Consider the following 26,877-nt stretch of genomic DNA (forward strand, 5'->3'; position numbering starts at 1 on the left):
ACCATCTTGACCACACAACTACACAACGGAGCACGGGACTGATTGTGTTTTGGGGTTTGGTTTTGGGTTTGTCATCTATGTGTGTGTGTGTGTGTGTCGTGTCCCCCACCCCCACCCCCGGTGGCTTGTACTAATTACAAGCTAATGACAATGAAGTCACTACTGCTTGGCTGTGTATTGCAGTGCAATGGTGCAGGCTGGTAACGCTTTCAGCACAGCTGCTAGTTTTAAGAACGCTAATTTGAAAGACACCACAATCACTGGGCACCAGGGCCTTGCACTGTTAACCCTGGGGCTGTGCTATTTGTACTTAATAAGGTAACCATCAGAAACGCGGGGCTTGGGGGGGCAGTTTGCAGAGGGGCCACCCTTCCACCTTTGGCTATGACCTGCAAAAGGGGGGGGGGGGGGGGGGAGAGCACCTTTCCTTGCAACTAAAGCCATTTACCTGCATCTGCATGCACACATGTGTGCACACATATATATGTGCACATGCATGAAGCTTCAAGGCCCCAGCTGCTGCAGGGTAGTAGACTGTAGCTACATCAACATAGCAAAGTTGGGCAAAAGCCTCTTCAAGGAATACAAAGCTCGTGTGAAAACACAGTGGCCATGCTCTCCTGCCAGTCACTTCCCTATCATATCTTCTCTTCGAAGGGAGCAGAATTATACATTTGGTTAACCATTTCTTTTCAATAAGTTACCTGCCACTCACATTCAAAACAGATACTAACCTCTCTTCCTTTATGAAACAACCTTTACAAACACCTACGAAACACCTCCAAGCATGCCTCTTTTTTGTTTATGTTTTATTAAAAATTTACATAAATGAACACACTCCAGCAATTGGGGTATGCAGGTGTCCTAGGTTAAAAAAAATATACAAAATCCCCCACCCTCCTGGGCAGGGCAGCAGCAGGTTGAAGCATGACCTCACTTCCTTTGAACAGTGGTGAAAGCCGGCATCTGAATGGGCTGGATGGAGTGGACTGGCTGAAACACAGGCTTCTTCCGCATGTCAGAGAGTGTTTTCACAGAAGGGAGAAGCTGGTTTCTCTTGATGATCTGCAGTGCCAGCTGCGTGTTACCTACAAGACAACTTTGGATTAAAAAAAAAAAAGGTACCTTTGTGTGACTTCTTAAAAAAATCACTTCTCAGAACAGAGCCAACAAGCCATTCCTGGTACAGTAGCAGTCTTCTGATTCAGTGGAGTGCTGACGTGGACAGTAGAAGTATTGGATAAAAGTACATGTGAAAGACACTAGTGCTTGAATCTACCTAATCTTAGCTGGAGACACTGAGCTTTTATCTGAGAGCAGGAAGATGCCAGAGCAACCTTCTACATTCCTGAAGGGCACCTCTTCTCTCTCCCATCCACGTAGTGACTCTCGATCTCACACTAAACGCCCTCACACTGTGCTATTACAGACAGTAATGCGTCAAGGGTGTATATAAAACATATTTTTTAAAAGAAGAAGTCTGTTTTTCAACTGTATGTATGGCCCATCAAATAAATACCACTGTAAGTGGAAAAATTATTCTTTGTTCAAAATTAAACCTATGAAGTTGTAGGAGAAGAACCACTAAGTACTGAAAAGAACATTTTTCCCTCTTATCAAATACTTTTCTTTCACTAAAGTTTTAGTTTCAGAAGAGATGCACCATTTTGTTGCCATTTATAGCACAAAAAAATGTCTTTAGCCTTTTCCATTTATATGAGAGATATAAATCCCACTTTCTACTCTCTTCTGCCTTGTACTCCTTTGTTGCAGAAAGAAAGGTTTCCAAGATTGCAACTTAGAAACATCTTTCTAAGAAAAGCTTTGTAGAGGTCTCAATTCTGAACACAAATGCTGAAGTCCTTCCTCTGCCTGCCTGCAATGCCAGACAACTGAAGGGGAACAAGCGCACTGAACACTTCACAACACTTGGATATTAAGCCCCACAGGGCACAGGTCTGCAACCATAACAGCTTCAGGGGTGCACCTGTACCAGTCTGCTCCCACGGCAGCATTCAAGTGCAATCTTTCCAGTTTCCCATTCTGTAGAGAGTTTTTTCCCACGCAAACACAGTGAACCTTCAAAAGGATTTTGGAAGAGTTATCAATATTACAAGCTTTGTTACAGTACTTGCTACATAGCCCTTGACATGGCTTCTTTGGGAAACTTGGACTGCAGTTGTCTTTTAATGAAAAGCCTTTCAAGCCCTCTTTATAGCATAAACCTCATCAAGGGCTTTACTGAGCCTATCCAAGGCTGCTGATTTCTGCACAAAGCATGGAAAAAAATTTAAAGTGTCAAAAATACCCAGCTACATTCAACATTGCAGCTTACATGTTAAATTAGGGGGTTTTAATGTTGGGGGAAAAGAAATATTTCCTTACCATTCTGTAATTCAAGATATACAGCCAGCAGAATAGCCTCTGGAGGGATCTCTTTGGGGTGGATCAGCGAAGCAGCCTTATTGAAAAAGAAGAAGGGGTTGGGGAGAAAAAGTGCTTAGGAGAAACATCCAGCTCAAAACAGAAACCAATAACAATTCATAAACTAAGATAAGATTTTTTTCAAACTAATACACTGCATCAGGTTTATGCATGCAAAGAGACACTGAAAGATTATCTGCATTGCAAGATTGTTTCACACTAATTAGCAGCACCATCTGCTGTATGCTTATGTTAATTTGAGTCTGTAATTCTTGGAACAATCTACGGTGGCTTCCTGGTGAGATGACAGGTGAAGAAGGTAACCTCCACTGCTCCAAAGTTCAGAATACAAAGTTAACAAGGATTGTTCATTAGCTTCCATATCCCAATATTTTTCGGCTATGAAGCCAATGAATTTATTGTAGGTGCAGAGACCTACCATACTTTACATCCACAGATGGCCTCACACTCCTTTGGGCTTTACACACGCGCTACAGAGCCCAAGCGCAGACCCCTGCCCAATCCTAAGAAGCCTCGAGAGGAAAAAGAGCAAGACAACTGCTTTAAGCAGTTGAGAACCTCACAGAACTTGAGCCTGTTCACCTACACCACTGCTATCAAGTAATTTGGAAGACTGTTGTTTCAGTTTGCAGCTCAATAATGCATTTGAGTAGTCTTCCTTACAGACAGGAATGGCTGCAAAAAGAGCCAAGCATCATCATTGAAAGAGATGGGTCCCAGCCATAAGACCGACCAAATGACACAGGCTAAGTGAAGACAGAGTTGCAAAAGCAGTACTTGAGAATTCTTGGGGCAAGAGGCGGGCAAGGAACATACCTCCAGCAGAACTGCAGTTTGTTCTCACAGCCCTGAAGTTAATTGCTTGGAAGGCGAGTTATTAACTGATTAGAGAGAAGTAAACTCAAAGCCCTCAAGAACTTTCTCCTCTGAAATACAACAAGTACTACTGGACCATTAAAAAACCAAAACAACAACAAAAAAAAAACCAACCAAACAAAAAAACCTTAAAACAAACCTAGAAAAAGTGAAAAGACTTCCTAGTTATATTCCACTGTTTTGTTACAATCTAGAAAAAAAAAAATGCTTCCCATAGTGATACTGAACTATTTACACAAGTAAGAAATTTGGAATCCTTCATTTTATGTTACTAAGAGAGGTTGGTTCATAAGGACAGATGAGAGCCGCCATCTCAGCAAAGTCTGCAAATAAACCTGGGCTATAAACTCACCAGGATTTGCTGTGACCTAAGTGGCACCTTGAAGGAAGTACATTTGTCCCTAAAGCTGCCTTGAGATTTGTTTTTCATACCTGATGAAGACACTTTCGAGCTTTGTCATATTCACTCCTCAAACAGTAAGCACTTCCAAGGTTAAATAACATCATTGTTCGCGCAGATGTGACCGAACTAGGATAACACTGTGGGGTCTGCTTGCCAGCTGCAATTAAAAAACAGAAATAATTCTTTTTTTCCTCACACTTTTATTCCAAATTGGCCAAGTGAGTTCCTGTACTCTGCAGAATATGGTGGCTGATACTTACAAGATTCCATCGCCTCATTCTCTCCTTTGTCAGACCCTGCAGAGAAAAAAACCCACAAAAGCCATCATGATTCAGGAGCTTTTTGTACCGTTTTTGTAATAAGCTTTAAAAGATAAAAATTTACTTCTTTCTTTATGGTCTGACATTAAAGAAGGAAAACCTATCGGTTTGCTCAAAAGTTTACACCACTTAAGAGTTCCTGTCTTTAATATTTTCCTTTTAGATTTGCAGAGGAGTGCAATGAAGTTTAAACTGCAGACATGTCACTGACATCAGAGCTGCTGAAGACTTAACTATACAGATGGGCTCTGAAGTATTTTTCTGTTACAGAATACACACTCCCAACTGGAAGCACTGCAAGAAGATTAAGATACAGATTAACTAAGTTCTCCCCCCCTCTCTCTTACTAAATGCAGTTAAGTAGACTTCACTGGTACTCCAAAGCTGATTTAGATACTAAAAAGCTGGAAGAGAAGTTACAAAGCCCACACTTAACTGTAATTGCACATTTTTTAAAAAAAAACAGCTTTCAAAAGTTACCTTCAAACAAGCTGGAATGCTGCAATATACAGTTCTAGTTATGTTACAGAATTAGCCACTTCAAAAGAATGACAAACATGCAAAAAAAAGTAGGAACTAAAGCCAGGAAAACAAAAACACAACAACAAAAACACAAACAAAAGAATCCCAAACAACCTACAGTCTTAAAACAAGATGTCAACCATCATTATATTTGTATATAGAAATTTACAGCAGGAAGCAGCTGAAAACATAACCAGTTCTAATGAAGTGTGGATTCATTAACCTTGATCCTGCTCATTTGAAGAGATCCCGAGGGAAACATCAGTGACGTTCTCAGGGTTCAAGTGAGTGATGGCATCAGATATTCTGTCTAGAGAGATGAGAGCTTCTGCTGCATACAAATGCCCAAGAAACCTACAACAGCAAAGGGTTAGGTACAAACATCAGTGTAACAACCCCCGCAGTTTGTTATGTAAGATAAACTGAATGCAGTTTTTAACACGAGCACATGAAAACTGTTAATTGAAACACCTGCATAGAAGTTAGCTTGCTGATGAAGTGTTGTCATAATACCTAGTTCTGCCATTTACTGCTTTTAGGCACTAATGTTGTGAAAAAATCTGCACCTGGGTAATGACCATTCATTCACGCACAGGAACTGCCATTCCAGAAAAAGCCATACCAAGGTACTGTCTATCTCAGAGAATTAAAAAAGGTATCCTTACAAAAACACCCCAGGATACAGATACATCTATAATTTGAGGTGTAAAGTGACTTTACAGTCACTAAAAATCAAACTAATTCTGTAAGATAGCTGCGTATCTAAGGACAGCAACTACACAGGCCTGTCCATGGCGCACAAACACCTTTTCAACTGCAGGTTTTGCAAAAGAATTAAGTAAGTCTGATGTTTGACACTTGTGGTTCAGCTCAGATAATCAGCAGCTTTCCTTTTCAATTTTGGAACAGAAGGAATCCTGTTGATCGAGAGCATAGTTACTTTGCAGATATTTAATCTGAAACAAAAGTTGAGCAAAAAAGTTCACGCTTGTTCGATGTGGCTGTATACAGTACATCTTGAACTGTGTAGTTGGTTGTAATTAATTACAAAACATTGGGTAAAATATCACTCAATCATCCGAAATAACTTCTGCAATTTATATCTGATACAACAAATGTAACTTTCTAGATGCAATTTATTTCACTTAAGAAAACAGGAACAGTTCAATATTCCCAATCTGCACAAAAGCCTGGTTTCCTGGGACCAAGATACATTTGCAAAAAACTGTCATCTGCATTATGTAATGGTAACACTGCCTTCACAAAATTATGTGTTACCTTGCAAACTCCTCTAAAATCTTGCTTATACAATGACCATGAAAAAACCCAAGCTTCTGTGGTAGTTTGAAGCATGGGAGCCAAAGAATTTAATTGGCATGAACCATTTTAGAGTATGCTGCCAGCATACAAAAATAAGCACAAGTTAGCTTGCTTTCTGTGAGTACATTACCAGTTTTGAAAAATAACATTACTACCATAAAAATCTCTGCTGTATTTTATCCTGTGTATGACATAGGAATTAAATGTACAAACAAGGTCAGAAGGATGGGGCTAAAGCTGCCTTTTTTGACTTTGCAGAGATGTATAAGAACTGGTGGGTAGAAACAGAATGAGCTTTGAACATCTTTCAAAAAAAAAAAAATGCAGTGCCAAATGAGAACTGAAAGAGAGAAACTGAAGAATGGAACCTACATAAGCAACAGTAGCAGGTGAAGTGACAGTTCTGCACACCCAAGATCTGGTCCCCTACTGACTGAGCAAACCTTCCCCTTCAAGGCTGTCGTTTCATAAGCGAGCTTTCAGCAGCGTGCTGGTTTGGGCTGATGTTTTCCACCTCCAGCTGCTCGCTCCTGCCCCTCGTGCTGTGCCAACACGAGCACGTGAATCGGGACAGAGACCTGACGGTCCCGCCGCCACATGGGACCCATAGCTGGAGATTAACAAATAGCAACAAAAGCAGTGATAGATTCGGAATTACATGGAATTCATACACAAATGAGGGGACTCACGTTCCTGCGTGTCAATGAACATTTAGTCAGGGCTTCAACAAGAACAGGAGCGGGCCAAGCAATTCTTTGCATCAGATACAGAATTGGCAAGCAGCTACAGACATTGGAAGCTTCAACTCAGAACTCTCCAGCAAAAAGCAGGGCTAAGAAAGAAGAAATGACCACATCAGACTTACTTAAGAGACCCTGACAGCTTTGGTTGCTGAAGAAGTTTATCTGCGTGATTCAATGCCATAAGGTTATCACCCAAAGCCAGAGCCACGTAAGCACTACACGCAAGTATTGAGCACCTGGAGGAAAAAAGAAAAAAAAAGGGGGGAAAAAACAAAAGAAAAAGGGGAGGGGGAAAGCCAATACGTTAAATGGAGAATTCTGTGATTCCAAATGCAGCTGTTAAATATCTTTCTTGTTAAGTGCTGAAGAAATAAATCATAAGCTTTCAATAATGTCTTTGCATCAAACTATGAAGTAAAGGAGCTAGTGCTTTGTTATTTAAGGCCTCAATCGCATTATCTGAATGAGGAGATCTATACATTGTGTTCTACCTGTACAAACCAAGGACCATCGCGGTGTGTTCAGTAAGATTTTGCAATTTTGACCTTAAATAACAGATTAAAAAAAGATGGACCTCACCATGTATCATTTTTCTCATGGACAGTTTCCCTTTCTCACCCTCTTTTTATGCATTTTGCCTTGGACTCATTTGTACTTCCCTGCTCTCCCCTTCTGCTGCAGCAAAGGGTAGAAGATTTGTAGATATCTATAAGGTACAGTCTACAGACACATAATAGCAATCAAGTAAGTTGTAACATATGTCACTCTCTTATTGTACACTGTTTGGACACAGAGAGACAATAAACACTGGAGAGTTTGGCATTTCCAGTTTTGTGTTCAACTGGGAGCTGTAACCCGCTGCCAAGACTCCGATTGATTCGTGGCATCTTGTTGCTGTCACAGACTTTCTTATCTGTCCAAAACCACAAAATCTCTGACAGTTCCTGTAATGAAATCCAAACTACTCACATTTTCCGTCTTCAAACAATAACCCCACGTCAGGATGCCATCGTTAGGCCAAGCTTCGCACTTTGTAATAACTACCCCCCCCCCCCCCCCCCCGGCTCCCCAAACACAGCTCTCGGGGATATTTTCCACTTTGTAAGACATCATTCAGTGCAGGCTGCCCTGTCTTCTGGGTGCAAGCTGCTGCCTGCGACACCTTGCTGTGAGCACGGACTCTGTCCTTCTCCAGGAACGAAGAGTGGGGTGTCACGTTGGGAGCGATGGGAGGAGAGCCTTCGACTCTCCTGCCGGTAAGTGGGCCATTACCGCGCCAACCTTCTGGCAACTGTCAAGCCCACTTTCGGTCCAGCAGTAAGTCATATAATTTGTGGCAGGACCTGGGGTGCCTTTATTCCCCTTTCCCAGGAGGCATGCTCCTTAATTATGCACAAGCAGGATAAGAAACTTCTCCAGTGTTTCTCCCTACCCCCACTTCCTCTCCATCGTGCCCAGATGTCACATCAAATCTGAACACATACAAAAGCTTGAGAGAGGGAGAGGAAAGCTTCCCCAGCTCAAGTCCCAAACCTAAAATATTTCCGAAAGGTTGTGACTGGGGAGGGGGAGGGAACGGGGAAGAAAGTCTCTAATAACAGCCGCCTTCTGACTAGCCCCTTCTCGTGTCTGCCTCAAGGAAGCACAGCTTATAAACCAGCAGAGATGCTAAGCGTCGCCAGCTAAATACCCTTAGACACAAGTCAGGGCCCGCAGAGTTGGTTGCTACTGCCCTTTATGTCAATATGCGTCTTCTATCTCCCACAACTTTTTAAAGCCTATTTTTATTTCTGAAAGTGTAAATTCAAAGGCAAGACACACTCCAAACTCACAACAGGTAAGTCCAGCAAAACTGAAACCTACTCCTCTGCTCTAAGGACTTGTCACACTGTTTAAGCCACGTAAGAGCTGGCAAGATTTTTTAGCAGCAGCCATCTAAAAAGGAGGAAAATATTCAGGTTGTCTTGCCTGCAGTACTGTTCTTGCACACTTGGATCCATTGTTGAGCCGGCTAAACCAAACGCTCAGGAGACCTGACAGCTAACCGGAGCAGAAGAATTGCACCACAAGGGAAAAGACAAACTAGTTTTTCACCCCGGTCAGGATTCTGACAAAACTCCACAGGTCGCCTTTGAGCAAGGCAGACTTCCAGCATCACTGAGCCTCCCCATGCCCTAAATAAAACTGCCTTTGCACTAGGAAAAAGGAAAATGTTTTTTTTAAACTGCCAGATTATGTCAAACAGCCTCTTGTGTAGGTCTAGGCAACAAGATTTGTCAGCCCACACTGACTGCAAGTTTACAGAACCCAAACTCTACATCTGACTTGGCTTATTTCTCAGGCAAACGGCGAGCCAGAGCAAATCCAGTTGTTCAAAACTTAACTATCAAGGCACAAAAACGGCACTTCTAAACCATTTAGAGAACATCACTTATTTGAAATAATTTAAAAATAGCTAACTAAGCACAGTAGTGGATATAAGCTATTTACTTTTTATGTTTCAACACAGACAGAACAATAAAAAAATGTTAACGAATACAGACTGCTTACTCAATTGGGAAATTCAGCACCAGCGAAGGGGAGATGGAAGACAACTATGCAGTGACTGACAGTGAGGAAGAAGAGAGTGAGAGAGTTACGGGCGATAATCATTACACGCTTGCAGTATCATCACACAGCCAAACAGACCACTGTAATCTTTAAGCGGACAAATGAGGCAGTACTAGGTAGGTGCGGAGAAGTGACAAGGTATATTGGCGAGCAATAAGGTGGCCCTTACAGTAGTACCTGTGAAATAATTAGCAGTGTCAGTGATGCTCCTGGAAATACTAGGAGGTGCACGCTTCAAAAAAATATGGAAGTAAATAAAATAAATAAAGCATAATGATGGACTGGAGAGGGCCAATGGAAGGAGTCAAAAGAAAGAAAAAATGGTAAAATTGGATCACATGCCTTAGAGCCAGGGCTCACAGTTCAAATCTATTCAGGACAAAGCAGCTGATCGAACGATTCATTTATCCCTAGCTGCTTTGAAGGGAAAAATTAACATTTTCACACAAGTTGTTCAATCCAGGGAAAAAAGGGCTACAACAAGGTCTGGTGCTGTCCGTCTCAACTTTTACAATAAAATCCACAAAATTCTCCAAACGTAGCACTGTGGTCTACCAGAACTCCTTTACTCTTGATGTACTCTAACAGTGTTGGGTTGTTCTGGTGTGCTGAAACATACCACAGGCTGAGAGCAGAGCAGGGGAAATTGGCCTCTCGGAGCATGAGAGGAAGCAAGAAGCAGAATTGTTTAGAAGAAACTCAGAAGAAAAATCTGGAGTTTCTACTTCCTATGCATAAATTCTTCGCAACGTTTGGTGTCCTCAGACTTCTGCTTGTTGCTTTTAAAACCTTGCAATTGAATTACTGCTTATTATGAGAATAGCCTGTTCAGCTAATTTGTGCACAAGAACCAAGCAATACATATTACACATCAGCTTTTCTAGATGGTAATTTTAATTTTCAATAACTATTTAGGGGCAAAGCTAGCCAGTCATTTTAAATTCTTATTAGGATGTGCAACTGTACAAAATCATGCAAAAAAAGCATTTAAGTTCCCCATTTCAGTTCTAGAAGCAACAGATGTTTTTCAAACCAGTGACTTAACAGGAAAAAACTGAATTGAATAGACACCTATTCCTCAGGATAATCCTTGCCAACATTCAGTATTTTTGCTTACTTTTCCTGACTAGGCAAGAATTTTGATTCTCTCACTTAGGTCCTTAGTGAGCACGATTACAGCAATATACTAACATTTGATTGTAACGTATTTTGCTTTTCACAGATATCTGCAGAAACCTAGAAATAGTTTTAGCAGAATCACTCTCTAGAGATATCTAGTCCTCTGGATTTAACCATCAAAGCAAGTATTAAAAAAAAAAAGTCAATGCTTTTCCTTTCCTTACAAGATGTTCTTTATAAGAAGCAGTGTAATTCTTGCTAAACTGATAAGTTTTTCCTGACACGTTGTCAGGTTTCATCAGTAGATAACAACAGCTGATTGTGAAAGAAAAGACTATGTATTAAAAAAAAATAATCACGATGTGACACCATGTAATTTTGACATGTGGCAACCACATTTTCAACAGGCAGGAGGAAAAAAAAACCAAAACCAAAAAACCACAACCAACCCACATCACTGTTTTTAATCCAATGCTTTCTATTTCAAGTAGCATTCTCTTGTACCACTTCAGAATAAATAATCAAGGTCTCAGTAATGTCTCCTCACAGATTCTTGCTAAATTGCTTGTAAATGAATACAAGTAGATTTGCTACACATAGTAGAGCAAAGTAAAGGTTAAGCTGGTCATTATAAAACACAGGTTACCTGGGGTTAGGCTGGAACAGAGTGTTTACCCAAGAGTTTAAGTGGGAAATTACTGTATGCTTTGTCCATAATGGAAACTTAAAACAGATTTCTTTTTTTCTAAACAGGTGCAAGCTTTATTGTAAGAGAGATTTTCAACAGGCTGGCAACCACCTGAAATAATTAACATTGCCAGCAAATTATAATCATGTTGGGGAAAAGTAAAGAGGTTCCAGATAACGTGATACTTATTTAGACACATGGGAGTCATTCTGTTTGGAGAGCACTCAGACTGCTGAACGAGTAGCTTAAGGATCTTTGAGAATATGAAAAAGTCTACAGTAAAATTTTACCTATGTTCTTCCATGATGAGGAAGTCAAATGCCCGGACAGAGATAATTTTTCTTTCTATTTTATGCAAACTATGGATTTAATCCTGCTGAAAGGAGCACCATTCTCATCTGAAAGCAGCATAGCTGCTTTTATCAGTTCCTTTTTTCTTTTTTTTTTTTTTTTTTTCCTCCATCCAACAAGCATATAATGTTGTGGGGGCTGAATTCCAAACTAGCCTTATCAAGGCCTTAAAGGGAAAAGGTACCATACATAATTTCCACCCCTTCCACCAATCACAATAGCCATTGTCAGGTATTTAGCTGTGTCTTCTATGGGACTTAATGTTTTTAGTTTTGCCCAATTTAATAGCCTGTAATAATGGGATGAAATAGACTGATCTACCTTCTGAATAGTTTCTATTTGTTCAGACTCAAAGCCCAGAAGAAAGGAAGCACACACATTTGAAAAAAGGCATCCTTAGATTAACAGTTACAATTCAATGCTGCAAGTGCCTAAAAAAAAAAAAAAAAAGCTAGCGATGACTCTAGAATCACAGCACAGTTTAAGAGGAAGCTCATTTAGTGGTGAATATTTTATATTATTTACTTGCCTTAAATTTTCTAATTCCTGTTTCTTCAAAGGTGAAGAAGGTGGAGCTGCAATGAATTTATCCCCTTCATGACTTTTATTGCTAGAATAAAAACAGTGTATTAATTATAGGGAGTGGTTATAAATAATTAAATTTTTTCAGTGTAATAAGCATTGATATTTATTCGCTCCATTTAAAAGGACAACAAAAATTCTATAGCCTAAAAAACAGGGAGATGAAGCTATGCAAAAACCGAGGCACATGCTCTTATCCTAACTGTTCTATATGAGAAGGAAGAACGGGGACATTTGCTGGGAAGGATTTGACCAACAGACCAAACAACCCACGCCATTCTCCACAGCCTCAAGCTATTTTTGAAGTTTGGTGTAGGACAAGAACTTTAAACTGAAGAGATGCAGAACTTGCTGCATTTGTAGCCTCTCTTCTTCTAGGTTGTAAGAAGAGCAGTAAACTAGTTCTTTCTCCTTAGACCTCTTAAAAACTAATTACATAAATATTCAAGAAAGATAATCCATAAAGTGCTACAGCTTCCTTTAGACTTCTAGCTGTCTTTATTTTTATTTCACAATGTCTTTTTGTTTTGTTTTTTTTTAAATAAAACTCCACTTTCTTAAGGTTACGCTTGGCTTTTTTGGGGGAGTAAGTATTCGCTCTATTTAAAAAGTCTGCAACTGTGCTCTCCAATAAGCACAACCTCCTTTTGGAATAAGAACTGAAGAGAAGGTTAACAGCTGCACCTTGACAAAGAGACGCACTGAGATTTAGAAACAATAGATTAAAAAAAAAATTGGAGTTGAAACTGAGTCTGTCCACCTAACAATAACTTTTTCATTGATGTAGTGTCATTTCTGTTTATTACCAACAGGTAAGATAACTCTTAGCCCTTCAAAACAGATAGCAACAGACTCCCAGGAAACACCTGTATTCACCACTGCTGCAGTGTACATACCTCGTGCCTTTGCCAAAAATTAATTAAAAAAATACCCTTAACCACTGCAAGTATTCACTGTTTTCTTGTGAGTAATAGAAGAATCTGTCTCAGAGTCGTCAGCCTGCTCAATTAGTGGGATTTGCTTCAAAACATCCTGTTCAATTAGCGTGATTTTCTTCAAATGCCTTATATCTTTTACTATTCTCTTGCAGAGGGTCCCATGTCAGAAAGAACAAATCCTTTCAGAATGTGACACACAAATTCAAGAACAGCCTGCTTTGTTGCTGGATATTTTGAAATTGGCAATGACTACTGGGAGATATGAGGGAGTCTTTTTAGTTGTTTTTTTTTTTTTAAGCTGAAGAAGCATCTGGTTTTGAAAGCAGAAGGTAGTAAAGGATCTTCCCATGCAGGGCTTGTTTTCTTTTCCTCACTCCTACAAAAACAAACAAAAAACCCCACCAAAAACAAAACAAAAAGGAGGTCTTGCCTGAGTAAAGACCACCATTTTGTTTTCATCACTGCCCCTCAGTGGGCCCCATAAGCTTAAAATTGAAGTCTCATTTCAACCAGAGGAGCTTCACCTCAATGGGCTGCATGCAGCTTGCCCACCGGATGTTAGTTCGCAACCTCCAAGCTCGTTAAGCAAAAAAGAAATCTTCCATTTGACAGGAAAGATTGTCATTGGGAAAAAAGGGTTACAGAGAGCAGCCTTCCAATATTGTAGCAGTAGCAGCCACCAACTCCCAGCCCTAGTCTATCCCCAGCAACCTCAGCATACACAGGGATGCACCTTGTGCCTATGCAACACAGCATATGTGCATGAATCCTGCCATGTGACAAATGGATCTTATTTTCTTAAAATTTATCTGTACTTGGGTCTGAAAAAAACATTGTGTTTTATCATTGCTTTCTAAGTAGTTCAAGTTCTAACATAACTAATCTAGAGAAAGTGGCTATCTTAACTCTTCCCTTCTCAAAATGGTCTTTAATGAAAGTGCAGGCTACAGCCAAAGTTACTCTTCAAAAGGAAGCTCAGAAAACATCAGAATCAATTAAAAATTAAAACACCTTCCTGCTATTTAACATATATTGTCTACAAGTTTTTCTGAAGCTTCAAGGAGAAAAAAGGAGAGATTTTTCTTAAACTCTTTTTTGTAAAATGCAATTTATTAAGCAATAGCTCCATGCTGCTTTCCTACTCATCTTCTAAAACTAATTTCCCATTTCTAGTCTAAAACAAACACGACAAAGCACACTAGGGCTGATGAACATCAAATCTGATCATGCAGAAATGTTTACAATGGATTTGCTAGACATTTATATATTGAATCAAGTATATGGCGCACGTGCAGACACACACAAAATCACTGTAATGTGAAACTTCACTTACAATTAGAGAAATACCAATATGCACTGCAGGAGGGTGTGGGAAAACATAACATTTGCACCACAGAAAATAAGATGGCCAGTGAAAAAAAGAATTTTGCTGTCTAACTTAAAGTTGTTAGGAATGGTGGGAATCAACTCAGTATTTTATCCTTAAATTAGCATACCAGTAATTAAAACAACAAGCAGCTAAACAATTTCCTTGGATATCCCAACACTGCTAAGAGAATCTACAAGTACATTATTTTTTTCTGCTGGCCAAACAGGATAGGTAGCAGACACCGACTCTCTGCCCAGAGTTACTGTGGACAAAAAGAAAGGTTTATATGCCATTCTGTTTACCTGCATGCTTCACTGCTTTCACTGTTTTCTGTATTTCCCCCCAGCTGATTACTAGCTTTAGATCCATTTTCCTGCTTTGGCTCCTGCTGGTCTTCTGGCAGTAGCAGCAAGGCATTTCTTAGACAAATCGCTGCAAACTCCATACTGGCTACAGGTATTGCTGAGGACTGCCCATCACTTAAAGAGACACAGAAGTAAGCCAGTGAGTAGCAATCCCACTAAATTAAAAAATAAAAGCAGAGCTCCAGAAAGATCTGAATGCAGAGAAAACTTTATCCTAAAAAAGTTAAACCACATTTAACACATTTAATTTATGAAGATGTATGTATCTTGCTATTCTTATATATAGGAAGTACACCACGATGCCCAAATAGCGAGCACATTCGACTACATAATTACAAGAAGTTCTCTTGTTTTTCTTGACTTCACTTCCTGAAGTTTTATGACAGAGCAACTCCTTTTTTTCAGTGCTTTTCTAGAGTGGATTACGAAAAATACGTATTTTTAAGTGAGAAAAAGAGGACAGATTTAGCTAACTGGAAATATAAATTTCAGATAAATTCATTTTCAGCTTTAATGGCCTTAGTTACAATGAATACACAGTTAAGCCCTCTGCTGGCCATCATAGAGGAGGTATCCAAATAATGTTCAAGTAGGACTCATCATTTTAGCATGCCTCTCTATTCACTACGCTAATAATTCCAAAATGAACAGTTATTCCATGACAGTTTAAAAAACTTCTGATAAAACAGATATGTATCCTTAACAAAGCTATGATAACAAAATAAAGAGCCCATGGAAAACATACTTACTTATAAACAACATTCTGTATTGACTGGGATGCTAGGACTATCTTACGGTGGTAGCCTTGACCTACTATAGATTGTACAATTCCCTTTTTGCTGGGAAGACCTTTAGTCTCTTGTTCTGATGTCTAAAAGGAAAAAAAAAAAAAACCAAAACAAAGCTGAGGACTAAAATATCAAAGCTGTTAAATGAGAGCTTGACAAAGTAAGTGAAAGCTGGAAGAAGACTTTGAACCCTGCTTAAATGTAAGAATTAATAGTTTATATAGGTACAGTTTTAAATCTTAAGTACCATGAAGGATCAGGCACCTTCTATTGTCTTTGTGTTGGAGGGATTTTACTGCACACAGTGTAACCACAGATTAGTTCTGACAGCTTGTCTGATAGCCTACTGACCTAGTTTCTCCTCTGTTTTGAAAGCAAAAGAACAATGAACCAAGTAGTAATAAAAGCACTGCTAGGATGTCTAAAAAGACATCATATGATCAGCCAAATAATATTCAGAATTGGCACTGTAACGCTTGCCATCTTCTCTCCCTGCTTACACAGCATTCAAAACGCACTCTGAAAAAGCTGCTCTCAAACCATTCCATGGGGAGCATGAAGCTAAACTACAACATATGCAAAATTACATTAAATTAGCTTAACAGATTTTTAGCATGCAGATATTCTGGGGGTCAAATGAACTTAAAGCACCCTAATTGTCAGTCTCAAGAATTATCTCTACACCATATTTACTGGGAGTTGTTTGCTTGTTCTACTATAAGCCATCTTAATAACTTTGTTGGTAAATTAGTGATGAAGAGTCACAGTTGTAAGGAGAAAATTATCCTAAATCTGTATTGTAAATAGTTATCACTTTTCAGAAAATTTATAAGAATCTATTGTGAAGAATAATATTGACAATTTACTGTCACAAAAAAAATACATACAATGAGCTTTGATATAAAGCACATATTTTAGAAAAAGTGTTAAACTACAGAAAGACAATCATCTTTCATCTATATTCTATACACTAAAATACTAAAGCAGGTGAAAATTAGCTTCAGTGAAATTATTTTTCTGTATGGTATTCAGAGTATAAATATGAATCCATACTTAGATATCACGGAATATTATTGCAAATTGAGTTACAAGATCAAATTAAACACACTATTGATTTTAGGGCCTCACTTGTCATGTTGCAAATCTATCTTATAATTTAAAGACACTTCCCCTTTTTCCCCTTTACCTTTAATATTAATTGCATCCAAACTTAATTTTTTTCCTCGTAAGATTACAAATTTAGAAACAGCAAGCTGGTTTTTGTGACCCGAATTCAAGCTCCCTGGTATGCGACACAACATCACAACTGCAGGAGGAAGAAGGCTAGGCTTCAGGAGCCTGGCATGATCTACTGCTTTAGCTAGCCTGCAGCAAAGAAGTGCCCCATAAGGGTCCGTATTTCCCTTTTCCAGACTGCTAAACACTGTCCTTGTACACAGAATTTTTTTGGTTTTTGCCACAAAACCTATGCTAATTCAGTCTCTCATACCCAGCTTTCCACTAGAGATGATCAGCTGTGTCATCTTTATCTACATGTGACTTGTAACCGGTAAGATAGACACAGAAAATTGCAAAATGAGTATGAAAAAAGCTGTTCTTCCTGCATTCACTGTGCTTTATAAAACTAAGCACTCAGAACTATCTGACAACACAAAGTCAACCCGTTTTTGACCCAACGCTCTTGAAACTTCAATGCTGTGCCTGTGAAATGGGAATGTGAGCAAACCTCTCCTATAAAGCTATAAAGCTGTGAATATCTTTCTTAAATTTTCTGAAATAGAGATACCAAGATAATGAGCACCCTTGAAATTCCCAAAGGAAAAGTGACGGATTTTGTATTTGGAAGGATTTGGATAGTGTGCAGTAAATAAAGGTGCAGAGGCCACCCAGAGAGGGAAAACAGAAAGAATTCAGAGTTGGGAAAAAAATAGAGTGAATATAGCCATTTGTTCAATTAATCCCACCCATCCCGTGCATTGAGTGAAATGGACATACTGTGGAAATAACTGCATGCGATCATGCAATTATAGATTACATCATCACACCCACACACAGGAGGGGTGAATTACAGTTTCACAGGGAATCAAGTACAGCATCTCTTAATTTCACAGATGTACTATTTTGGTACCATTTTCTGTTCTAAAAACCAACGATCCTGTCCCCGCCCCTCTGAATTTTAACATCCTAAACAGACATGGATCAACACGTTGAAACCAAGACGCCCCAGAGGACGTACAATATGTCTGCTGTCAGCAGGTTTCCACAAACTTTGCTAGCAGAGGAATGACAAGTCTCAGCAGTTAGGGATTCAGTTCCCCAGCAGCTGTGATCACGACAACTTCAGGATGAAGAAGGCTGATCTCTGCTTCCTCCGCCTATGCTGCTTTTAGGCTAGTCGCACTACAGCCTCACCCCTCCTCAACCTCTAGCAGCAACTGAGTGAGGAAATAATGAAACTTAAGATGAGTTTTGGCTGCATGAAGAGAAGGAAGATCGCATGCAAAGATTTCAGTGGAAATCAGAGCACATCTTGTTCTCTTCATCCAGTTTAGTCCTATAAAATGAAGCCACATCTGAATTTGGATAGTGGATTTACAGTAGACAGAATTAAAAAAAGAAGTTTAAGGAGTTTATATTACTTGTACATCAAGAAAACTGTAAATAATTAAGAACATCCCAGGAAGAAAGTTTCTCTTTAACCAAATACTTTTAGTAGTCCTCTACAAGAGTCTTTGCATCTTCCAATAAAGTTCTAGGACATAGTGCTGTATTTTGCTTTTAAATAAGATTATTCACCAGTCTGATCCAATAACCACATTCATTAAAACATCAAACCCCCTAACCTTACTGTCTGCTAAACCAGCAGCAACATACTTTCAGTCATACCTTTTACACTGTAATATCTAGCCTTAAAGTAGAGACAAAGGATCTCTACTGGACAGATGTATGTTTTCTCCTACTACCCCAGCTAAAATTTGAGCTAGAACCTCATAGTTTCAGAAGCAGTAATGCAATTTCTAGAGTCTAAACATAAAAATCCAAGATGTTTCAGTCAAAAAATTTTCAAAAAAAAGAAGAAAAACAATCCTTCTACGTCAAAGTATCAGCAACAAAAGTTATCAAAGTTGTTTCTGTGCAACAAGCCTCAAAGTGAATACCAAACCTCCAAGAGGAGCCGCAAAAATTTTCCTTGCTTGGATACTACAAATGGTCACTGACTCCAATCTCACCTGCTTATTTCTGCAATCCAGAAACAGAAATCCTTGGAAGTACAGAACTTAGTACAGAGAAAAGATCTTGAGCAAGTTTAATTCTTCCATTCACAAAAAAAGACTGAATTACTTGTGGGGTTGTTTTGTTGGTGGTGGTTTTCAATATATATCATATATTATTTTATATGGGGTTTATATTTATATGGGATTTATATTTATTTTGCAGCCAATATGAAATGAGTGTGGAAAGCTGAGGCATCATAAAATATCCATAAGTAGTAAGTCAAAATATTAATCTACTTAATATGTCGATATTAACATATGTTATGTTAATATCCACATATTAAGTAGAGAGCATTCACTATAGAAAGAACATATTGCTTCCTGTTCTAAAGTGATGTTTAGACAATAATATAAGTGTCTTTCCAAATAATATCTTTATGTTTGTTTCTAAAATTATTTCAAGACAAAGCCATCGGATGGCTTGCGGAAATTGAACATGCTTCAAACCAATTCAGGATTACCCATTCAGATTATGAGTTGGAATGCCAAAGGGGTGTGATGGTAAATTGCCAAAACATAATCATGCTTAACCAGTCTCTCCAGCAAAAAAACCTTGTAACTTCATGGAAGAGCAGCTCTAACAGCTACTCGCACCAATATTTCACATAGCCTACTCAAATTCTTCTGATCTGAGAAAAGTAAATTAAACACTGGGTTTCAAGACACTGTTTCCACAGTGGTTTTCCTCCACCTGTTGCAGCTTCAGATTAAACATGCAGACACACATACACAAAAAAATTAATCTGGACTCACACAGAGGTGTTGCAGCATTAGGCCTTTAAAATGCATAGTTCAACTCACAGTACTATTTCTTCCTTTCCGTGATCACATGTATTTCATAACTACAATCAAAATAAGGAATTTGCAAATCTACTTACCCCTTTATTGGCAGCAATGCAGCATTCTGCTATTCTCAACCAAAGACGAGGGTTTGAGTGATAAACCTGGACTGCCTCAATCAGGCATTCAAAGGCAGCTAAGGGCCTCCCAATATGCAAGAGCTGAATTCCACAGTTGTAGAGCAACTCATACCGTTTGTTAGTCAGTAGCGTACACATGGGTCTCCCTGAAAATTTTTTACCTGCAGAAAAGGATTACATTGTACTGAATGTGCAGCTCAGGAGAGCGGAAAACATAACTCTGGGGGAGGAGGAGGGAAGCTGTGGGAAACACCCAAAACTACCAAAAAACTCTTTCATAACAGAAATTCACTAGCCTCCCTCTCTAAATAAACTCCTTCCACATCAAACCTGATACCAAAGACAAATTAATTGTATTCTCAGTAAAGGTTGAAGTACATAAAAATGCTAACCACATATATTTTTTGTCACTGGAGTTAAATATTATGTAATAATATTGAATTCCAGATTTTTTGAGAATGCACATCTTTTGTTACTCATACAAATTCCCGAAGAAAACCACTTTGCTGTTAACAAGCATAAAACATCTGTCTTCACACTGGTACCCAAGACTGCACTTAGGTACAGGGCCAAGGGGTGAATAGGAAAAATAAAATGTGTGATAGTAACTAGATTTTAAAGAAAACAAGAAATGAAAAAAAAAATATCACTTAATCATGAAACCATTTACTTGGAAGAGAAAAATTTAAGTATTATTACTCAAAGCAAGAAAACATTAGAATGTTTATTTTCTTGTCTTTTGTATACTTACAAAAGTAGATGGATAAAACTGCCCATAAAATTAAACAATAGATGAACATTTCTCATACAAGTCTGGGAATTGTTCAGTAAGAAAGTTTGATAAATACACCATCTTCCAAATGCTAATTTAACGGTATCACACTCCATATTTTCTACACCTTCCAAGCTAAAAAACAAAAACCAAACTAACAACAGAAAACCCCACCCCACACATCCTTCAAGTCCTGATGATTCTACCTACTGTCACAGCAGGACTATAAATAACATCTTTAATGATGCATAATAGGTCACAGACACTTTATTTTGTCATATCTCCCCGATGGTCAAAGACTACAAACGAGAGACAAGTAATTGCCCCAGCCCCATAGCACATCAAAGAAAACAGTGAAAAAAGAACATATTGCATCATCATCTATTTCTGGCAACGGCAAGTATACTCTGAAATCAAGTTACAATCAAAATTCTCACCCTCCTTATCCTGTCCTCTGCAAAGAGATGGAACAGGAATTTTGCTGATAGTTACTGAAAGGTTCTACCCTCTATTTTCTTGATTTGCCCACCCCCTTTCCACAATCTATTTTCAACTCTTAAAAGTCTTACCTGGATCTGAGCTGCCTGTTCCTAGCTGTGCACACGCATTATCGTTTTCTTGCAAGGCTTTTTTGAAGTAAAAAATTCCTAAATTGTGCTTTCCCATTGCAAAGTGGATGCAGCCAAGATTGTTCCAGAACATACACCTTAGGCATTCACCTGAGAGAACAGCAAAAGACCATTTTTGTAAAAGATGTCACTGAGCCCATAAAACGCTCCCACCACTCTCTCATGGGTCAGCATATTATGGTAGTTTATTAAACATGTTTTTCAGTGAGATATTCATAGATTATGCAGTTACATCCCTGCCTCACAGGCATTTTAATAACCTACATTTCTGTATACCATTCTAGCTCTCTTGGACTGTTGACCTGAAATGACCTATATATAAAAGCAGCTACAGATTTCCAGATCTTATGCACCATATTCTAAGACAGCCAGGTATAAAGTCAATTTGATAGACTGCAAGTTGAAGTGAGTTCACCTGGAGGTTTTCATAGCATTCAGCCTGCAAGCACTTCAAGTTTTCTAACAGATGGCTCTTGTAAAAAAGGAAAATATGACCTGCCTAAGTTTTATAAAATAAACAAATACATCAGCCTAACCATGCAAGCAGGAAATGCACTCTCTTTCCTAAATATATCATGTTCAGGTAACACTTGTAAGAAGCTCCTTCTAAATAATAAAGGACAGAGAATTAAACTTTTAACTTATCTGCTGATAACTAAAGCTTTACAGAGTTACCACTGATAAAAAAAGAAAAAATCCACTTTTTTATATCTAAAAAAAGTACAAACATTTATGTGCAGTTATATCTCTGTGCACATATATACTTTCTAGGTATAAAAGTAACTTAAAATGGCATACATTAGAAGTCAAACAACACTTCATGACATGTTTGCGTTTCTCCCACAATAATCATTACTCCTGACTCCAACCTGAACTCTCATTTCTAGATCTAGTATGTTTGTTTCATGTCTGGAATTAGAGACCAAATACAAGCCTTGCAAATATTACATTTACACCTTCACAAATCCATTTTCTCGGACAATCACTCATTGCCTAGAAGAACGTTCAATGAAAAACACAACAGTGTTACGTGAAGGAGCGCAAGAAGAAAGATGAAAACATATCCAGCACACAAACCCATAACATTCAGGGCCTACTCCATTAAGCAATCATTAATATGCTTAAAATTAATATCAATAAGTAGTCCTATTATACTACATTTACATACTTGCAAAATTAAGGTTTTCTATTTTACCTGTTTTCATGAAGCCTGGATGTTCAGCAATGTTCGCACTGTTTAGAAGTTTCACCGCTTTACGATAATTGCCCCTCAAATATTCAAAATTGCTTTTAAGAAAGAGAGAAGGAGCTGACTGTGAAGGAGAAAGCAATAGTTAATCATCTCTTGGTTTACGATTTCTACTGCTAGTGTCACATCACTCCACAAACAGCTTGTCCCTGCTGCCGTTTTAAAAATACATGGGCTTAGGCCGTGATACCTTCATGAAGCAGCATTCCTTTGTTGAGCACGTGATTAACACTCACCTCCTCGAAGCTACAAAACTACGCACACTCTTTGTTACTGCCCTAAACCCCGACATTATTCTAGAGAACTCTGTCATGGCAATGGCTAAACACAGAGAATCTCCTTTGTGTTTAAGAGGATCTTTCTCCAACCCATCTTCTTATACACTCCTCCCCATGCTTCCCTCCCTGTGGAGTTCAACAACTTCCTCCTGGGCTGTGATCTTCCTGGTCTGCCAACAGAGACCTCATGATCCAGAAGGATTTCTGTCAAACTAGCAGCTGTTGAGACTGGCAACAAAAGGGAAGCGCTCTCCTCCCATTCCCTGCTCCTCAGTTAATGTAGAATTTATCTGGGATGGTGGATGTAATTCTGAGTTGAAAACTCCTACATAAAAAAAAGAAACTGCTTTCTAGCAAGACGTAAGCCTCCAGAAAAATTCAGCAAAAAAAAAAAACCCCAAAATCCTGCATATCCCAGAATTAATCTTTCATGAACTGGTTTAAACCCACCAACGACATCAGAAGTTTGTACTACCTGTAACACTTATAAGTAAACTAAAACTTGGTTCGTGCTGCTTAAATTATAAAGCAAACTGAACCCATTTATTATATAGTGGTTTGCTGTTACTTTGGTATCATTAACAATAAAGTGCATTTTTCTGAGCAACTAAAAACAGCACAAATAAGAAAATTCTCCATTAATTACACTTGCAGAAAAGAGATTACAAACCCAACTGACTATATAAAGCATTATTTCAGACATTCATCCTCAATAAGACCTTTCTTTGCAAAGAGAGTTAGTAAATTCAGTTTTAAGATAGAAAACAGATCTAGATTAGAAAAACAATAGCTTTAAGAATACTTACATTCCCAGCTGTATTCATAACAGACTTGATCTCCCTTTTGCATGCTTTTAGTGACTTCATCTGGATATAGGCTCTCACCTTATACTGTTTAAAAATTAAATTTATTAAATAAAAAACAATAACCTGTGCAGGTTTGCAAGATGAACCGTATCTAGAGATTTTTTACAGAGTATTTTATATAGGTCTTAAAAATAAGTAGTAAAAAACTGTTCAAAAAGCCTTCCTAAAAAAGAAATTCTATTCAGACTTTCAACAACAAATTTATAGGCTTTGTATTTACAGTAAGCAGATGCACATTTTGTTCAATGGTCAACAGCTACTCTATATTCAAACACATATACTAGCACTTAAAATGACAAACTAATTAAAATAATCTAACCTCTTAATCCCAGACATTCACCTACTGAACTGAAAGCACCAATAAGTGAATGCCAATAGAAAAGCATTTTGTTTCTTCATGCATTTTTCCGCAGAAGAGTACAGTAAAATAAAACATCAGCTGATTTTGACTGTTGGAGGTCTAACAGATATAAAGCCAGTGCAGCTAACTGCAGTTTAAAAAAAATTATGATAAACTTCAGGGATTGAAATTGGAAGGTTTTTTGTGTTAGGTCAGTTTTTCCTGTACACGGATCTTGCAAAAAGGAAGAGTTAGATAAATTAATTCTTTTGGTTTACAACATGAAATTGAAGAAGAGACAGAGTATCACAATTCATGCTGAACTAGATTTGAAGCAGATGGCACTTTGTTTTAAGAAAAACTTGAACTAATGCTCTTGTATAAATAATAGGCAGACACCTACCTGATGTATCTTAGATTTAGCAACTTCTATTAAAGCTCCACTTTCAGCTTTTTGATTTGAGGAATCTTTATTTGTATTATTACCTGACTGAGTATCAAACAAAAAAAATGGAAGTGTTACTATTAGTTACCTTTTCAATTTAGTTTACACATTCTTTTGTAAGCTATTTTTATCAATGTCACAAGAAGAAGAAAAAGTATTTAATAGTCAAAAAATACACATCCCACCAAATATTGTAACTTGAGCTTAACAATCAAAATCCAAGAACAACCACACCAGTCTATGAAGGGTAGAATTCTATATTAACGTTAGTGTTACACAATGTCGCTTGGCAGTGGAGGTATTTTAAGAATTCTCTCACCCAGAAGGATGATATGCACATTCCAGAGTCTCTCTTTAATATTTTCTTCAGTAGAATTACTATATACTTCAAGATAAAACGTTTTAGCTTGTGTGACATTCCATCAACAGGAAAGCACTGACGTGTCCTCCTTTCACTTCCAAGCCACTACTCATTCTACTGATTTTTCCAAAAGATACATACAAAAGATTTCATTTGAAAGTATGCCTCATACTTTCAGATACTATGTAAAAAAGATGCTTGATTTCCCATACTACGGTACACAATTGCAATTCTTCTCTGACACTGACTTCCCTTTCAAACTTAGGGTCTCACATGAATCGTAGAATACCAGGTTCAAAGGGAACTCAAGGACCATCTGGTCCAACCTTTATCAGCAAAAGCTCCGTCTAGACAAAAACACTGTCTAGACAAGATGGCCCAGCACCCCATCCAGCCAAATCTTAAAAGTGTCCAATGTCAATGGTCATAATCCAAGACAAGGAGAACTATGTATATTTCACCCTGAAAATAACTGTCTTTCCAAAGCAAGTCTCCAACTTAAGAAACACCTCTTAGCTCCCTGGGAGTAAGAGAGGGAATAAACAGCAGCTATATACAACTAACTCAGTTACTAACATGTATAAGTAGCTGTCTGAAGTTACAGGTGATCTAACTAACATAGCTTTATAATTCAAAAGTATTTTAAAAGAGTAATTTTGGATTGAGTTAAAGCATACTTCTGGTAAAGACTTAGTGGCATTCATATGATTTTAAGCTTACCTCTTTTCCATTCTTGCTGTTATTGTTGCCCTGTGAAATCATTTTTTCCAGAACAGCAAGCAGATGCAAGGCTTTCTCAGCTTGGTAAGTTAGCAGGTATAAGTCTACAAGCAAGAAGCACACAGCCTGGGCAAACTTCTCTTCTGTATAAAGCAAAGAAGTAAGAGTTATTTTACAGTTCTAATACCAGTCCTTCCAAAAATAACTGAAGAAAAAAAAATTACTATACAATGCACCTATGCAACGTTATGAGAAATATATGACATAAGAAAAAAAACGCAGACATCTACATCTACAATGTAGGCAAGTACACATACTGAAAAAAAGTAATTAATTCAAACAGCATCAGCATAAAAGCATAGACTAAAGACAGCTTAACAAGTATTTCATGTTTATAGGTTTTGATAATTGGTCTAAGCAGATCAGCACCAAAGATCCAGCGTCTAAATAGATGGATAGAGCCACACGCATACACAGAATCCCACAGAACTTGAAAAGATTCCATATAAAACACGTCTCTGCTTGGCTGGCTTTATAGGGTAAGTCCCAAATAGGTATATCAAAAACTGGGAGGAATTGAAGGAGAAACAGTGTAGCATTTACTTAATTTATTGACACACACATACATCCTTTAGCCTTGTCACCTCTAAAATTCAACAAGGATTATGAAGTTATTTCACACATGACAATTCCACTACACAGGGTGCCATAGCTCATAAAAGCTGGAGACTTTATATTCAGATATGAGCACATATAATTATCTATGACATAATGCATGTATTTAAAAATGTGAGTGCCCTGACAAATACACACCCACCCATGAAGTTGTATGATGACTCAAAATGCTAGATTTTAAATAATTTGACTTGTACACATTATTTACATAAATACCTCTTAAAATTGTCAAAAATCTGTTTCAGTTTCATTATATTTGTCTGGTAAATGTCTTTGAAGTACCTTCCCCCCAAATTCAATTGTTGTCCTTGATACAAGTAAAACATATTCTTCATTCTGAAGCCTGCCTACTTTTTTAGAACCATATCAGGCAATTTACAAATCACTTGTCTGATAGCAAGAAAGATTGAATGATCTTTCTGTAGTTACTGCATGAACAAAACTCTTCTTTCTGTCTACATACCAAAAGGCTCTATAAACTGGTACAGCTTCTCCCCAACGGATATAGCTTCGGTATACTGACGCAGATGATACAGAATAACAGCTTGATTGTAGTACAGCATACTATTTTCAACATCATCTAAACCATCCATTTCTTCAACAGCAGAGTGAACCTGAAAAAAACCCACTCGTTTCATTAAAACTTTCAATATGTATGATTTTAAAAAGTGGGTTTTTTTAAATAATCCAAAGGTATTAATCCATATAAAGATAGGCCAGTAAGAGTTATAAGCTAATAAGCTTTACTGTTGTTTAACATAAATCCAGGAAATAATTTACAATGAAATAGAAACCTGTCAATTGGGTAGTAAAGTAACATTTTCACATTTTCATTATTTCACAAACTATTTCAGGTTAAGGAACTTTCTACTGAAAGAACATAGCAGGTCTTTTTACAGTTATAATCT

The 26,877-nt window shown here is 38.0% G+C and overlaps 1 protein-coding gene across 5 annotated transcripts in view; it reads right to left on the reverse strand.

Annotated features, from left to right (window-relative positions):
- Positions 1–801: 801 nt before the first annotated feature.
- CNOT10 (CCR4-NOT transcription complex subunit 10) overlaps positions 802–26,877 on the reverse strand; it is a 34,534-nt gene continuing 8,458 nt past the window's right edge. For 4 of the 5 annotated variants that reach the window (XM_054815477.1, XM_054815476.1, XM_054815479.1 and 1 more), the window contains 16 exons: positions 26,433–26,583; positions 25,295–25,437; positions 24,172–24,258; positions 23,369–23,452; positions 22,231–22,348; positions 20,976–21,125; positions 19,593–19,795; positions 15,401–15,522; positions 14,589–14,765; positions 11,927–12,007; positions 6,752–6,865; positions 4,790–4,920; positions 3,985–4,020; positions 3,754–3,881; positions 2,386–2,461; positions 802–1,088 (listed from right to left, as the gene is read on the reverse strand). In XM_054815477.1, the coding sequence (XP_054671452.1) occupies positions 934–1,088; positions 2,386–2,461; positions 3,754–3,881; positions 3,985–4,020; positions 4,790–4,920; positions 6,752–6,865; positions 11,927–12,007; positions 14,589–14,765; positions 15,401–15,522; positions 19,593–19,795; positions 20,976–21,125; positions 22,231–22,348; positions 23,369–23,452; positions 24,172–24,258; positions 25,295–25,437; positions 26,433–26,583 (1,956 nt within the window). In that variant the 3' untranslated portion in view covers positions 802–933. The remainder of the gene's footprint in view (positions 1,089–2,385; positions 2,462–3,753; positions 3,882–3,984; positions 4,021–4,789; positions 4,921–6,751; positions 6,866–11,926; positions 12,008–14,588; positions 14,766–15,400; positions 15,523–19,592; positions 19,796–20,975; positions 21,126–22,230; positions 22,349–23,368; positions 23,453–24,171; positions 24,259–25,294; positions 25,438–26,432; positions 26,584–26,877) is intronic. The other variant, XM_054815478.1, reaches the window with a different exon arrangement.

Source organism: Grus americana, chromosome 2 (assembly GCF_028858705.1).
Source record: "Grus americana isolate bGruAme1 chromosome 2, bGruAme1.mat, whole genome shotgun sequence".
NCBI lineage: Eukaryota > Metazoa > Chordata > Aves > Gruiformes > Gruidae > Grus > Grus americana.